The 13,390-nt window shown below is 50.4% G+C and overlaps 3 protein-coding genes across 3 annotated transcripts; 2 read left to right on the top strand and 1 right to left on the bottom strand.

Annotated features, from left to right (window-relative positions):
* Positions 1 to 1,624: 1,624 nt before the first annotated feature.
* On the top strand, positions 1,625 to 3,576 carry vosA (the record flags this gene model as incomplete). The annotated part of the gene is made up of 10 exons (XM_073738807.1): positions 1,625 to 1,674; positions 1,758 to 1,825; positions 1,875 to 1,986; positions 2,089 to 2,195; positions 2,248 to 2,332; positions 2,380 to 2,462; positions 2,513 to 2,621; positions 2,680 to 3,004; positions 3,120 to 3,242; positions 3,307 to 3,576. 10 exons carry the CDS (start codon positions 1,625 to 1,627, stop codon positions 3,574 to 3,576), a joined length of 1,332 nt encoding a protein of 443 aa, XP_073598890.1.
* Positions 3,577 to 4,187: 611 nt separating this feature from the next.
* Positions 4,188 to 6,926, top strand: BDW70DRAFT_171634 (uncharacterized protein; the record flags this gene model as incomplete). Its single annotated transcript, XM_073743269.1, has 2 exons — positions 4,188 to 4,313; positions 4,368 to 6,926. 2 exons carry the CDS (start codon positions 4,188 to 4,190, stop codon positions 6,924 to 6,926), a joined length of 2,685 nt encoding a protein of 894 aa, XP_073598889.1.
* Positions 6,927 to 6,999: 73 nt separating this feature from the next.
* Positions 7,000 to 11,894, bottom strand: BDW70DRAFT_171633 (uncharacterized protein; the record flags this gene model as incomplete). The annotated part of the gene is made up of 4 exons (XM_073743268.1): positions 7,000 to 7,843; positions 7,941 to 8,140; positions 8,454 to 8,578; positions 8,630 to 11,894. 4 exons carry the CDS (start codon positions 11,892 to 11,894, stop codon positions 7,000 to 7,002), a joined length of 4,434 nt encoding a protein of 1,477 aa, XP_073598888.1.
* Between the last annotated feature and the right edge of the window lie 1,496 nt (positions 11,895 to 13,390).

The following is a 13,390-nucleotide window of genomic DNA, read 5'->3' as shown; positions in this document are numbered from 1 at the left end:
AGTGGTCGGGAAAGCGAGTCGTGGTTTGCCCGCAAACGCAGTGGATTTCGTGCTTAACTCGATCGGTCGTCAGACGATCTGGCTAGGCAAGGTAGGCTTTCAGGCTTGCGCAGGTCGCCGAACTGAAATCTGACTTAATTTTGCCGGCGTCCCCTCCTGATCTACTGGGCCCTGCCAATGTGCGCATCACCTCAGTCCTCCATGGTACAAGAACAAGGGCTCCTGTCGGATCGTCGCCTTTGAGACTTGAGAATCATCTTAGCCCGCGTGCCCAACCGTGGTCGGCCTGACGAACCGGCGACCCTGCGACTCTGCCGACAAGAAAAGAGCATCATTTCAGACGCAAAAGACTGGTTCCGCCGGCTGTCGAGTTTGTCTATACCACTGCGCTGGTACTGCTCCACTCCGGATTCTTTGCCTGGCTGGCTGTCGTCTGATCTTAGTAAAATCCGAGCCGGAAACCTTTTTGCACCGCCGTCATTGCTCACTTGCTATTATTTTCTCGTGCTTGTTATTCGATGAGTATTATGACTTTTGCCTAACCGGTGGATTTTGATCTGTGCGTCTGGAATCCGGAGGCGACTTCAGACCCATCGTTCAGCTACTGTCTCATCAACCGCGTCGCCGTGAGTTCCGCCACCTATTGCTCGCCTGCCTATGGCTACTTTTGCCTTCTGAAACTCTTGTCTACTGCTCAAATCGTGGTTCCTTACCTCATTACCGACCTTTTTTGCCGCTGCTTGAGTTAGCATTGCGATTGGACAGCCCGAGATACACGGTCGGGGATACTCTTGTGACGAAATTGTCTTTTCTTCTAACCTCTTGAAAAATCGCAATAGAGGCTGCTACGAGAGAGAGCGCCGTTCTTCGCTATAAACACAGAGAGAGGGGGAAAAAACTTACTTAAATCACGAAAAGAGAAAACTTCAAAAAAAAAAAAAAAAAAAAAAAAAAAAAAAAAAGGAACGGAAAAGGAAAATCAAAAGTCGAGAGGTGCGAACGACAAGAAGTCAGAAGCAAGAGGCAGAAGCTGAACATTAAAAATTGGTGGTGGAAGTGAAAGTGCAGCTTAAAGTTTGGCTGGAACCGGAGCCTTCGAGTGCTTGCATCTTCGGTTCTCTCTGTGCCTAAGTGCCCGCTTGCGTTCTGACGACACCATCAACCTCCCGCTTGCGGTACATCTACCTATCTCAACCTTCACCAAACGCTCTCTTGTTCTGGCCGCTGCAACTCTGCAATTTTTATTGCTCCACTCGAGCAGTTGAGTTCCGCCTGGGCTGGCTTTGGTCCCGGCAGTCATACTACCGTTGTGCCATCTCGAATTCTCCCCTCCAACAATTTCCAGTTCCCTCCCCCACTACCCTTCCAGTATCGTTTCCGGCAGCTTAACGACAGAGCTACCCTATTCTTCTGGTCCCAGAGATTCGCTTCCCTTCTTTCGCTTCCACTATTCTGCAATCCTGCGCCGATCTTATCTTTGTCTTACTCTTCATCCTGCTAGCTACTTCTCCAACTGAGCCCCGGTTCACTTCAGTGCAGGTTCACGGTTCTCTTTTCGACGGGTATCCCGCCTATTCCGAACCTTTGGCTCTCTCGCCAGTCTTCTCTCATAGTGCTCGCCTTGATGAGTGCGGCGAACTATCCAGATCCCTCCCTTCCCCGCCCTTCTACGAGGTGCGTTTTTCAGCTTCAGTTCTAGCGCTGACATCCTCGCTCAGTCTCTTTGGATTGCGGGTGCTGACGAGCTTGATCTTCAGTGATGATTTTGAATTAATTGTCCGCCAAAACCCCAACCGGGCGCGCGTGGCCGGTGGAAAGGAGAAAGGTGAGTAACAGCAATTTCAGCGAGCTTTACGCATCCATCCGAATTCGAGAGGGCAAGCGAGAACTGACCGGGGACATCGATCTATCTGCAGAGCGCAAGCCGGTTGACCCGCCGCCGATTGTGCAAATTCGGGTGAAGGAGGAGGGGACTTATCTAGCTCAGTGAGTGACAGGATGTTTTTCGTGTTGCTGGCAACCAGTGGGCTAATTAAACTGCGTTACCAGGCACTACCTGCAGAGTCCCTACTTTTTCATGTCCTGCAGTCTTTACGATGCCCAGGAGGACGCGCCAGCTTCCATTCCACCGTCTACTGCATTGACTGGGACTTTGGTTTCGTCGCTGCACCGACTGAAGGATGTAGACAACACAGGTAAAGAGTCAATTCTACGGCGATTGAAGGTACCGGGCTGACTGCATACTAGACGGCGGTTTCTTCGTATGGGGCGATTTGTCCATCAAAGTTGAGGGCGATTTTCGTTTAAAATTCTCCCTCTTTGAAATGCGAAAGTAAGCTGAACTCGAGCCCTGGCTGTCTTCTCTATTGAACGGTAAAGGGAGGATGAAGAGCTAACAGGGAACTCGTCGGTCAGGACGGACGTTGTGTTTCTGAAATCCATCGTCTCGGAGCGGTTCACCGGTAAGTCTTCACGCTACAGTCGTGAAGTCATGAGCACTGATCAGCAACAGTTTCGCCGCCGAAAAGCTTTCCCGGGATGGCCGAATCAACCTTCCTTTCCAGATCCTTCGCAGACCAAGGGGTGAAGCTAAGGATTCGAAAGGAGCCGCGCACACTGATGTGAGTGGTAGTTTGCAAGCGGACTGATCTGGGGGTTTACGCTGACAAACAACTGCAGAAAGAGAACAGTGCCCCGGCCAGAAGAGTACCCCCAGGCTGCTATTCCGCGCTCTCCCTCTGATAGGACAGCCATGCAAATCCCTGGAAGTAGCTATCCCGCGCCCCCCTACCAGCCCACGAGTAGGGACTATGCCTACTACGCGCCCGTAAAACGCCAGCGAACATCAGTGGACTATGGTGCTAGAGGCATGTATGATGCGGACGGGCGTATGCGTCAAATGGAAACATACCCGCAAACCGCGACCTTGTATGGTCAACCAGGTGGCTATCCGACACCTATGATGGGATACCCATCTGGACACGGTGGAGTTCCCGACTATGCGGTTCGTCAACCTCAAAACTATTGGTGGCCCGCCAATGAGGATCACCTCGGTCCCAGGAGCGAGAACGATTCCAAGGCCGGGGAGGAGTGGCAGTAATGTACTTACTTTTGTTCAGATGTCGTACGGGCTTCCCCCCTCTGCTCAGGTACCCCAGATGCAAGATCCAGCCGCTCAGAGCCGGTCCAGTCAGCAGGCAACGATGCAGTCGCTGGGGATGGTTAATCCACCGGGCACACCTGTATGAACTCTACCAGACAGCTTATTTGCTACAAGGCGCTGACTGGCCATATATTTTTGGGCAGACTCCCGATTCGGCTCGAGCGATGATGCAGCAAGCTTATCCTCGACCCCAATACTCCGCCAGTACTGCAGTCCTTCCGCCTTTGCAACAGAGTCGCAACTATCCCCAGGGCACCAACGGCGCAACGCGAGGTTATTATGAGCAGTCGCCACAGGCAACACCTATACTTCCATCCCAACCCCTTGGAACAAGCGAGGCTGAACGCTATGGCGTCCCGCCAGGTCACACTGGGTATGACCACTCAGGCTCAGCGAACGGAACTCCTCGATGAGGATTCTGGTTTGTGGAACACCTGCTCCTTTCGTTTCCATGCAATATCCTATATATTGCTTGCACGCTTAAACTGGCTTTTCTGTTTTCCGTCGTTGTGTTTTTCCAATAGACTGGCTGGACGGGGTGTCATGGGTTTCTTTGCTTCTACGGTAGCAAACGTGCTTTACGGGATACACGGCGCCAGTGGGGATAAAAGGGGAACCGTGCAATTAACAGGGTTGGGTGGCTGTTTCTATATCGGGTTGCTTCTATTTTTACTGGGTTCTATGGGAAAAGGTAATCATTCAATTCCATGTATATATCCTTATTGCTACAGAGTTATTTGCTGCTAGACAGGCAATGGACTGGTTTTCTTTCTACTATGCACCTAATTGACTGGCTTGGCCCGATGTTGGGACTGGATGGCTGTTGCCCGGGAAGAGGCAAGCTCTGTGTTGGTGGTTCCTTCTGTTTCGAGTGTTTTAAAGCAACGAGGTCTGCTCAGGCTGCTTAACACACTCACCTTACTCCCAACCCATAAGAAGGTTCTCTCCTCATACCAGCCTCATAATATATTCTCTTTTGAGCTTGTCTTCCTCTATTTCCTGTCAGATTCACGGCTCCTGAACCATGACGACAACTCAGAGACATCGCAGTCAGCCCCCAATTCCAGAGCCTGAGTATGACAACCTGGAGATTCGGTGCACTTGGAGTGGGGAGTATGAGGAAGTATCGAATATTAGAATTTCTCTGGAGGTAAGGGATATTCACCTCTTGCGTCGCATCCCGCACTGAGAATGTCTGATTTAGGTCAAATGTGTCCCAAACACGCAGCTTCAGCTGTTGAGTTTACGCAGCCCCGGCATATTTTTCGAAGAATCCTTTCTAGAGCGCCTTCCACAAACCGAAGATGATACGGGCGACCTGGACGGTACGAACACCCCACAAAGCCCTCTGTTTGGGTTCTCCCCTCTTGTGCGCGACGCCAACCGTGATACTGGACTGTTGTTTGATGGCTGCTCGAGTCGCATACCAGAAACCCCGCCAACTGTGGAAGAAAAGGAGCAGGCACTTGTAGCGAGCGAAAGCATTAAGAACGGTTCGGATGCCCGCAATGCTGAAGTTGTTCTGGGAAACCCTGTACCTTCGACGCCAACTATTAGATGCCGATCTGATTCAGTTGCGTCTGAGGCCGAGAGCTTCACTAGATCACGAAAGAGAAGCGCCAGTGACGCCGAGCTTCCTGATTCTGGGTCGGATGTGGACGACACGCATGGAGTTCTCAAGGATATCAGTAACCATAAAATGCGGCATATGAGTCGGTTCGCACCAGCAAGTTCAGGGGATCGAACTACAGAGAGTTTGTCACCCGAGCGTTTAGATCCCTCACACAAACAAAGGGAGAGTCCCAGAAGCCCAAAAAAGTTGAGCGCAAGGAAATCTGGGCCGACGAAAACCCCAGGCCTAACTATCCCCAATGAAAACGCCAGTCCTAGAAACCCGAGTAGTTCCACTCTTACAGAAGCATGGCTCACGGACAAGTTAGTATCGCCAGGAAAGTCCACGCCCAAAGGGAAACAGCCACAGAAGTCCAGTCTCATCCCTAAGCCGGCATCGACTGGCAATTCAGAGACTTTACAGTTAACAAGTTTTGCTACCACCGCCGTGGGGTTCCATCTGACGAGTAGAGGTGCCCTTGAAGACCAAGCACCGGCGACTCTTTCTCCCAAAGCACAATCAGTTAAGGAAACCAGGGTCCGCTTTCAAATACCCAACAACGCGCCGACTGTCACTGAACGTTCCGAAGGCCAGCTATCGTCACCAGCTACATCTAGAGAGCTGGGAGCCGCTTTTGAACGGACTAGCCTTACATCTAGCGGCAAGACGAGATTATGTTATGTACCGGGGAATTTTGGAGGTTCCAGCCGCCTCCGGGAACGTACCGACGTCGAACAGCCGGAGCCATCCGATCAGCCAGAAGTGGAAGCGATAAATGGGCTGCTTATCCTCAGAAACTCTAAACGGGTACTTCCAGCAACATACAAGGTCACCATAATTGCAGCCCGCTCTATATACTATCCGAACGAACAGGGATGGAGCGCTCTGGAAATCCCGGGTATTCCAAGAACGAAGAGTGGCAGGATTGGGGTTCTCCTCTTCCTTATGCCTGCTCATCACGGACTGGAGATTCGGACCACAGATGTCAATAGAGCAACTATTGTCGAAGACTGCCTCGTTGCGGAGTTTGTTAGCACTGGAAACCTAGTGATCCCCCTTCGCCGATGCAGCAGAGAGTTCTGTGGCGAAATAGGTGATTTTACTGTGGACCAGGAAATCATTTCCCAGAGTATAGTCGGAGCCGCAGCTACACCCGGACAGAGTGATCAGCCAGTCATCCAGATGAGATGCCATGCAGCGTGTTCCGTAAGGCTGTACAACCGCTGTTTCTGGAGTAAGAGGTGCATCATTCCCCTTTGTGTGGATGGTGGCCCGAGTGGTTTCTTCTATTGTGACCTGACTTCCCAGCAACGGGTTACGAAGAGTATCTGTATCACCGCCAGGGGGACCAAAATTGGAGTCTCCCGTATCCGTGTGGTCTGCTCGCCAAAGGATATTGATAGGCTCTATCTGAGATGGACGATAGAGTTCCCCGGTCGCAGAGCAGCGTATTGGATTCCACGAATATACCCAGCATTGTCGACATCTCATGAGCTCAGTCAGCACTCCCTGCGGTACAAATTGCTGGAAGTAATGAACGATCCGTCATACCTGTACTCCAGGATTGACGCCACCGAAGTGAACTGCGACAGTAGTGAAATCGCTCAAAGATACAGGGACTATGAGCAGACTCCTGATGACGTGAGCGAGGATGCGGGAAGTATTCTTTCGCAGCCTGTGGCAGCCTCAAGCGCATCGCGGTCTAGATGGACAGCTGAGATGCAGGATGATCTGAACCCGAGCCGCTTTCTGAAGCGAGTTCTGGTGGGAGTACTTTGCCTTGCTGTGTTACGGTTCACTTATGTTAAGCTCCCCGATCGCAGTTTCAGGACGCACCCGTCTTCAATGCCGCACGTGGAAGTTCTGCAGCAGACAGAGCAATTACCGTCGTTTCATTCTTTGGAGACGCAGTTCAAAGACCATCAAGAATGGCTCGGCAATCTTGACTCAAACCCCAATTTGAACGCGTTGGATGAGGACAGACATGCTGCCATTCTTGCGGATGGTGAGGAAGCAAAGATATCTGTCAATGATGGAGAACAAGATGTGCAGAGCGTGGAGATGGAGGTAAAAGTTGAGGAGCGTGCAAAGCCTTCAATCTCTCTTAGGGACAGGGTCGATTATTGGCTAGGTTGGACGGGGCCTGTTTAGGAGTAGTTCTGGCGTTGCGTTCAAAATAATGATGGCATAACTAGAACAAGTACCATGTACGCAATAACTATATTCAGGGCCTTGTGCTCTTTTCCAGGTGTCTCAAGATCTCCTCAACCGCCCACTTTAGCAGATCCGCCATAGGGAGGACTCCCTGGCCAGGAGCAACAGTAACGCCAGCATCCATTCTCAGCTTAACGCCCTGCCCGACTCTGCGGATTAGCTCATCCTGATCCTCAGTAGACAAGGCCTCGGCGCCGTCGTCTTCAGGAAGCAACAACCACGCATGATCCCTCACATAACGCGGCCAAACAATATCATCCACATAACCAGGCGGGTCTGTCCAAAAATTCTGCGGCGGCCGATCATCCTCGACCTCTAGATCCACCCTTTGTTCATCAGCTTCTGAGGCCGATGATGACCTCTGCGGCAACTCTGTCGTCGGAGCAGGCCCAATAGTCACATACCCGCTCCTCTTCTCTCTCCTTTCCTTGACAAGGTCATACGGCGCAGCCAGAAACATTGGCAAATCAATCTGGTCATGAACACCGCGGAGTCCATGTTCTTCTCCACCTTCTTCTGTTGCAGGTGGCGCATATAGCAGGAATCCTTCTAGGAGTGCTATCGTCACTTTTTCCTTTCCATCTAGTCGCTCTTCCGCAACCATTGGCGAAGATGACAATAGAATCTTCTGAGTCCGGCTAGAGACGTACCCTCTCAACTCATCAACGAGCGCATCATCCACCCCCGACCCTGGCGAAACTTCATTTAGATCCTCCTTTGAGCGCAACCGAGGCGGAAGGTGCCCGTGCTCGTGCACGTAGCGGAGTGCCGACGTCAAAAATTTGATGTCCAAGGCACCCAAACAATCCCAGTCTTGAATTCTGGCGCCGGATTTGGTGGTTGTATAGGGGATTCTGGAATTGGATTAGCTTAGAGTGATGATCGCAGGGGGAGTTCATAAATTGCGTCATGGTTTGTTTTAAGGGGTGGAAAGGAGGGATGTATGCATACTTATCATCCGAATAGTAGAAGTCGTCTTCATGGATTATGAATGTGGATATCAGCTTTGACAATTGTGATCCTTCTTGCGTTTGTGGCTGGTTGGAGAAAATGCGCTGCAGGAGGCGGGCGAGGGTTGTTTTGCCGCTGGAGGAAGGGCCCGAGAGGGCGACTATAAAGGTCGGCATTTTTTTCTTATTGTTTTTTCTTATCTCTGCTCTACATAGAGGCCTGTTGTCATTTTCAAATGTCCAGTGACTACGTTGATGGTGGTTGGAGTCGTAGAAATGTGGGTCGTAATATCATGTGATCATGTGGGCTTCCGGATTAGGTAAGTTTGACACTATTCCATTGAAGAATTGGGCAACTGCGTACGGAATCACAAAACTAACAAGCCCTGAAAATCAGCTCCAGGTATTTGAACTGGGGTATTTAGAGTATTATAATATACTATGATGCCGCTAAATACAATATATCTTACCTAGCACCCGCTAGTTCGGCGTCAGTTTCAACAGCGGAGCGAACAAGGAAGCGTTGAGCAGGAGAAATACTCCTCTTCGGACGGGGAGACTCCATGACTATTCCATTCGGATCACGAAACTGCAGACGAGGTGATGGCCGCCGTCTCTTAGCCGAAGGTGAAAGAAGATCTGGCTCTAAATCCACAAATCCAACTCCCTTGCTACTAGTTGGGGTCACACTAACACTGCGCCTCCGTTTTACTGGCGTAGTGAAAAGTTTATATCCCTCCCCTTCTGCTTCCGTCCTCGGCCTTGTTTGCACTTCGTCGCTATCAGGAATTGGTAGACGATGTCTATTGAAGAAACCAGTTGGATGGCGGAGGAAAGCCAGGGACGTTGAGTCCTCACAGCAGGGCATGGGAATGAAACGCTCATGCTGGATGATTGAGCTCATGGTGTAGTCATCCAGAAGATCATTTTGAATCTCAACATCGGCCATGGCTTTCCGGCGTTGGAGAATCTTGTCCTCGAGCGTGTCGCGGAGCACGAGGGTCTCGACAAAAACGGGACGGGTTTGCCCAATGCGGTGGGCACGCTTGATAGCTTGAGACTCTATGTTCGGTTGCCAAATCGGATTGACTATGTATACTCGCGAGGCCTGTGCAATGTGCAGCCCGTGCGAGGCTTGCCGAAGGTCCATGAGGAGTACGCGGACCTGCTCAGATTCGCGAAATAGGGTTAAGTATTGTTCGCGGAGGGTCGGTTTCAATGTGTTAGCGTAGATCCGGAAGTCTACTCCCAGCAGTTCGAGGCCCTCGGCAATCCAGTATGCCGAGTTGTTATTGTCATAGAAGATGATGATCTTTTCAGCTTTGTGGTGTTCTTGAACCTGGTCTAATAGGTACGTTAGTTTGGCTGATGCAGTCGCGATCAGTTTAGTTTGTGTGAGCGGCGAGTAAGGGGGCAGTTCCCTGTATATCCCATTCAGAAATGTTTGCTTGGCTTTGCGTTTCACCGAGCTCTCTGGGGAAGTCTTCTTGGGGGCAGCGGCTGATGCATCAAATCCTTCGCGGTGAGATAACTCCCTACGAATCTTGATGCCAGCGCCCGACAGGCCTTCGGCTGGATCAGGTTCACAGAGATGTTTCGTTACGAATTGCTGAGCGAGGCGAGCTTGCGAGATTCCGAGTAAAAGAGGCTCACACTGAGCCTGAGCGGGATCTAGGGCCCAAAAGTTTCGAGCCTTTGATGGAAAGCCAGTAACAAAAACACCCAATTCATGCATGTTCTTGAATCCATTCCAGGCGCCAGAGTTGAGTGCTGTCTGAGCAACCTTGATGCCTTGCGTGAGTGTTGAGATGTCGTCTTCAGTCATTGTCTCTCTGTTTTGCTCAAGATATGTCGTAGCGACATCGACCGTCGCCTGTAAGTCGAAGTCGGAGCCCGCCCACCAGAACCCAGCTTGTCGCAAGTTGCTGATGACGCGGCTAAGATGTTTTCTGTTGCGTTGGTGAAACATGTAGTCTATATCTTGTCGTTCTGACGTGACCGCGTTGACAGCCAGGATGAAAATGAACAAGTTTAGACTCAGTTTATCGTAAAAAGCCGGTTCAAGATGAACAACTTTATTGTGCAATCGTGGCAAAGGGATTTCATTGTTAATAACATCCAGCCGATGACGTACAACTAGGCCTTGCAGGGTTGCTCGGAGGGATGGCGCCTTTCGTCGCCTCCCATCAGGTCCAACGGGCTTGATGTACGTCGCCCATTCAGCGGGATCATCGCTCCTCGAGTTAGACCAGGGCTTGAGGCCCAGGAAGTCAACAACAATTCGACGTAACTTGTCGAGATCTTTTAGCTCGCTATCCAACCCCTTTCCGGTCTTCTTCCTACCGTGGAGCACGGCGGTCGTTGCCTCGGTCAAATCGGTGTCGCTTGTGTGTGTTTCACGAGACGCCAGGCTGACTTCAACCCCATACAGCCCACTGGACGGAGTACCGGAAACAACCCACCGTCTCTCGACGTGGATCTGATCGAGAAGGTGCGACATATTCGTCTTGTGGCCATGGCCGGCGACGTTGTGCCCTTCATCTACAATAACCCTGAGCCAATGGAGCTTTGTCAACGGCGAAGGCTCCTTGCGGCGGTCCCGGCCGCCTCCATTGAAGTCATCCGCCTCTTTCTCAAATCGAGTTCTCGAGAAGAGAACAATGTCATAAGCGAACAAATCCTCAGGCGACGGTGTCAAGTCTGCGCTGCTTCGCAATGTGAGAATCTTTAGACCCTCGGTGTGCATGGCAATCTCACTCATCCAATGGTCGACCAGATTGGGGGGCACTACTATTAAAGTCCCCGAATGAAGATGGATGCGGGGATATTCCACAACAGTACGGCCAGTATATCTCCCTGCCGGCGGGCGAATGGCATATGAGCCGCGGTTGGCCTCGCAAGACTTGATACACCGATCATAAATCTCACCCATTTGACTCAAGCAATCAAAATGTGCTTTCCAAGGCAACGACAACCGACCAGCAGCAGCCGCCGCCATCTCAAGGAGGCTCCCTGTCCGAGTCCTCTCCGGATTTCTCATGGACTGATGCTCGAGAGGAATTTGCGGAAAGTGGCCACGGGTGGCTAAAATCACAGCTAGGCAAATCAGAGTCTTACCGCAGCCCATAGTCTCCGCGAGTATCCCTCCACAGGCCTCCGAATACATCGTTCTCTCCCGTACGATTTTGCCCTTTTCCTTGTCATAGTAGTATTTTTGGCCAGTTGGGCTTGAACAAGACTGAAGTCGCGGGTCCAGCATTTGATGCGGCTGTACTTCTCGCTGAATCATTGTAGCCGCCGAACGCCGTTGATAGGGATAGAGCGGTGTTTTAAGTCCCAGGACGCCAGTATAGGTTTGCCCTTTCTCAACCTCGTTCTCATCTGAAGCGGTGGTAGAGAGTAAATCCTGCATGGCTAGCTTGGCATATGGATCCCGCATCATCTCTACATCTGGACTTGGATCTTCGAGGGTATTGAAAATATACCACAGAGACTCATCTTCGGCACCAACAGAAGAGAGGTCCACTATCCTCTGGCCCGATCCCCCTTGCCCAGCCCAAGCTTCGGGGGAAGGGTCCACTTTGGACATGACAGCTTTCAGCGCTTTTCTAAGTGGGGCGCTAGAGCGCGGTATGAACTTCCGCCCAACATCATCGGGCAAAACATATACACGGACATAGCTGATTTGGGGATTGAGATGATCTTCGTGGGTCATGGTCCGTACCCAATTCTGTTTTTCTAATGCATTGATTTCGGCAGCAGGAAACCCGGGAACGCCCTTTTCTAAAACGCCGACGGCGATAAACGAATCCAGATCCTCAAGCAGAAACGCCATATCGGTTTTCTGAGTCCCTACCAGGGACCCGGGAGTTGCTGGGATTGTGAATGTGAAAGTCGCATCAGCAGTGTCTCCAGAAATGTTGGGCGTTGACTCCACTGGGTGTGAAGGAGCCATCTTGACAACAGGGCTCTGTAAGAGCCCGAGTCCTATTGTGTTATCAACTAGATGCATACAGTGAGTCTGTATTCTCAAACGTTTTGCGGGCTCGCAAGGTCCGGCGCTCTCGGTCCGGGTCATCGAGGATAGTAACACACCTTGAAATATTTAGTTTCATCTGAATAAAATAAGAAATGAAAGCCAGAAGACACCTTTCCATGTATATTTCCTAGACTAATAAGCTAAATGGACTCTTGGGCCCGTATTCCTGCATTAAATATGAGAATAGGTGGATGAAAAGAGGGGAGGGTGAGGCTCGATACCTCCCATGAGGCTACTTCTTATCCGAGGTCCTGATTGGACAGGAGCGACATTACCTTGCACTTTTCCTGATGCGGCTTAGTGTCAAGATTCGAGTCGTTCGTGCACGTGATGCTGAATTTACTTTGTGTACACTCTTTACCGAGTACAACCAGGCCATGAATTGCCATACGTCTGGTCTGAATTTCATTATTCACGGAAACTAATTCCAGTTGGTCAAGGATTCCGATTGATGTTATCCTAAATAAAACTCCAGCTCCGTAGATTTGTGATTGTTACTGCAGAAAGGCCGTCAGAATGATCCCCAAAACTTACCTTTGCCCTTTCACCCAATGCTAGTGGAGTCACACAACAGGAGATACCCCAGCTAACTAGAACTTTCTAAGCAACATAGCATGCACTCTCTTTAGGCTGTATTTAGGTTTAGTCATCTCGACTCAGTCTCCCCACCGCCGCAAAGGAACCCAGTTAGGGCATCTCTATGGACTTGGCAACGGGGCTAACCGGTATTCAAACATGTACCCGCTCGCCAGCGCTCTGCAGCCCAGAAGTCAACTACCTATCCTGCACCAAAAATTTTAGTTTGCTTGCTGGCCTCGGTGTAGTTGATATGGCGGCCAGGCTTCGCCGACAGAGTCGTCTTCGAGACTACTCGTCACTGTCACACTGCCTGTTCCAGGATGAGAATAAATATATCGTTCCCCTAACAACGACTATAGTGCTACTGCTATTACAGGACGGCTGGTTGATGGTGATTGTTGACTGATGATTGTCTGCTTTACCGATATCGTCGATGACATAAACATGCGTGGTTGAGAAGTAGGATTGAGCCCTTGTGCCTGTTGGACAATGGTGACCTTGTTGAGCTCAAGGGTCTCTGGATCTACCGGACTTGATGCTGTTATATTGTATGTAATAATAAAGTGAGCCTGAACGTCTGATATATATTGGTTTAATTTATTCGACATGCAGCCTATGCCACAAATTTCAGTTCGTAGATTGACCGGCGCTAATATGGGGCCATTACCTACAGTATATATAACAAGGAATGGCGCGGTCGATGAGCATCCGATGTAGGATTGAAAGAGATTAAAGTATCAAACCAGGGAATTCTGACTCCGAGCTAAACCGGCAAAGGCCTCCCAGTCCAAACCAAAGTTCAAAAAAAAAAAAAAAAAAAAAAAAAAAAAAAA

Source organism: Aspergillus foveolatus, assembly GCF_047715535.1.
Source record: "Aspergillus foveolatus strain CBS 279.81 unplaced genomic scaffold BDW70scaffold_8, whole genome shotgun sequence".
Taxonomy (NCBI): Eukaryota; Fungi; Ascomycota; class Eurotiomycetes; order Eurotiales; family Aspergillaceae; genus Aspergillus; species Aspergillus foveolatus.
This window is presented reverse-complemented; position numbering and strand designations above follow the sequence as displayed.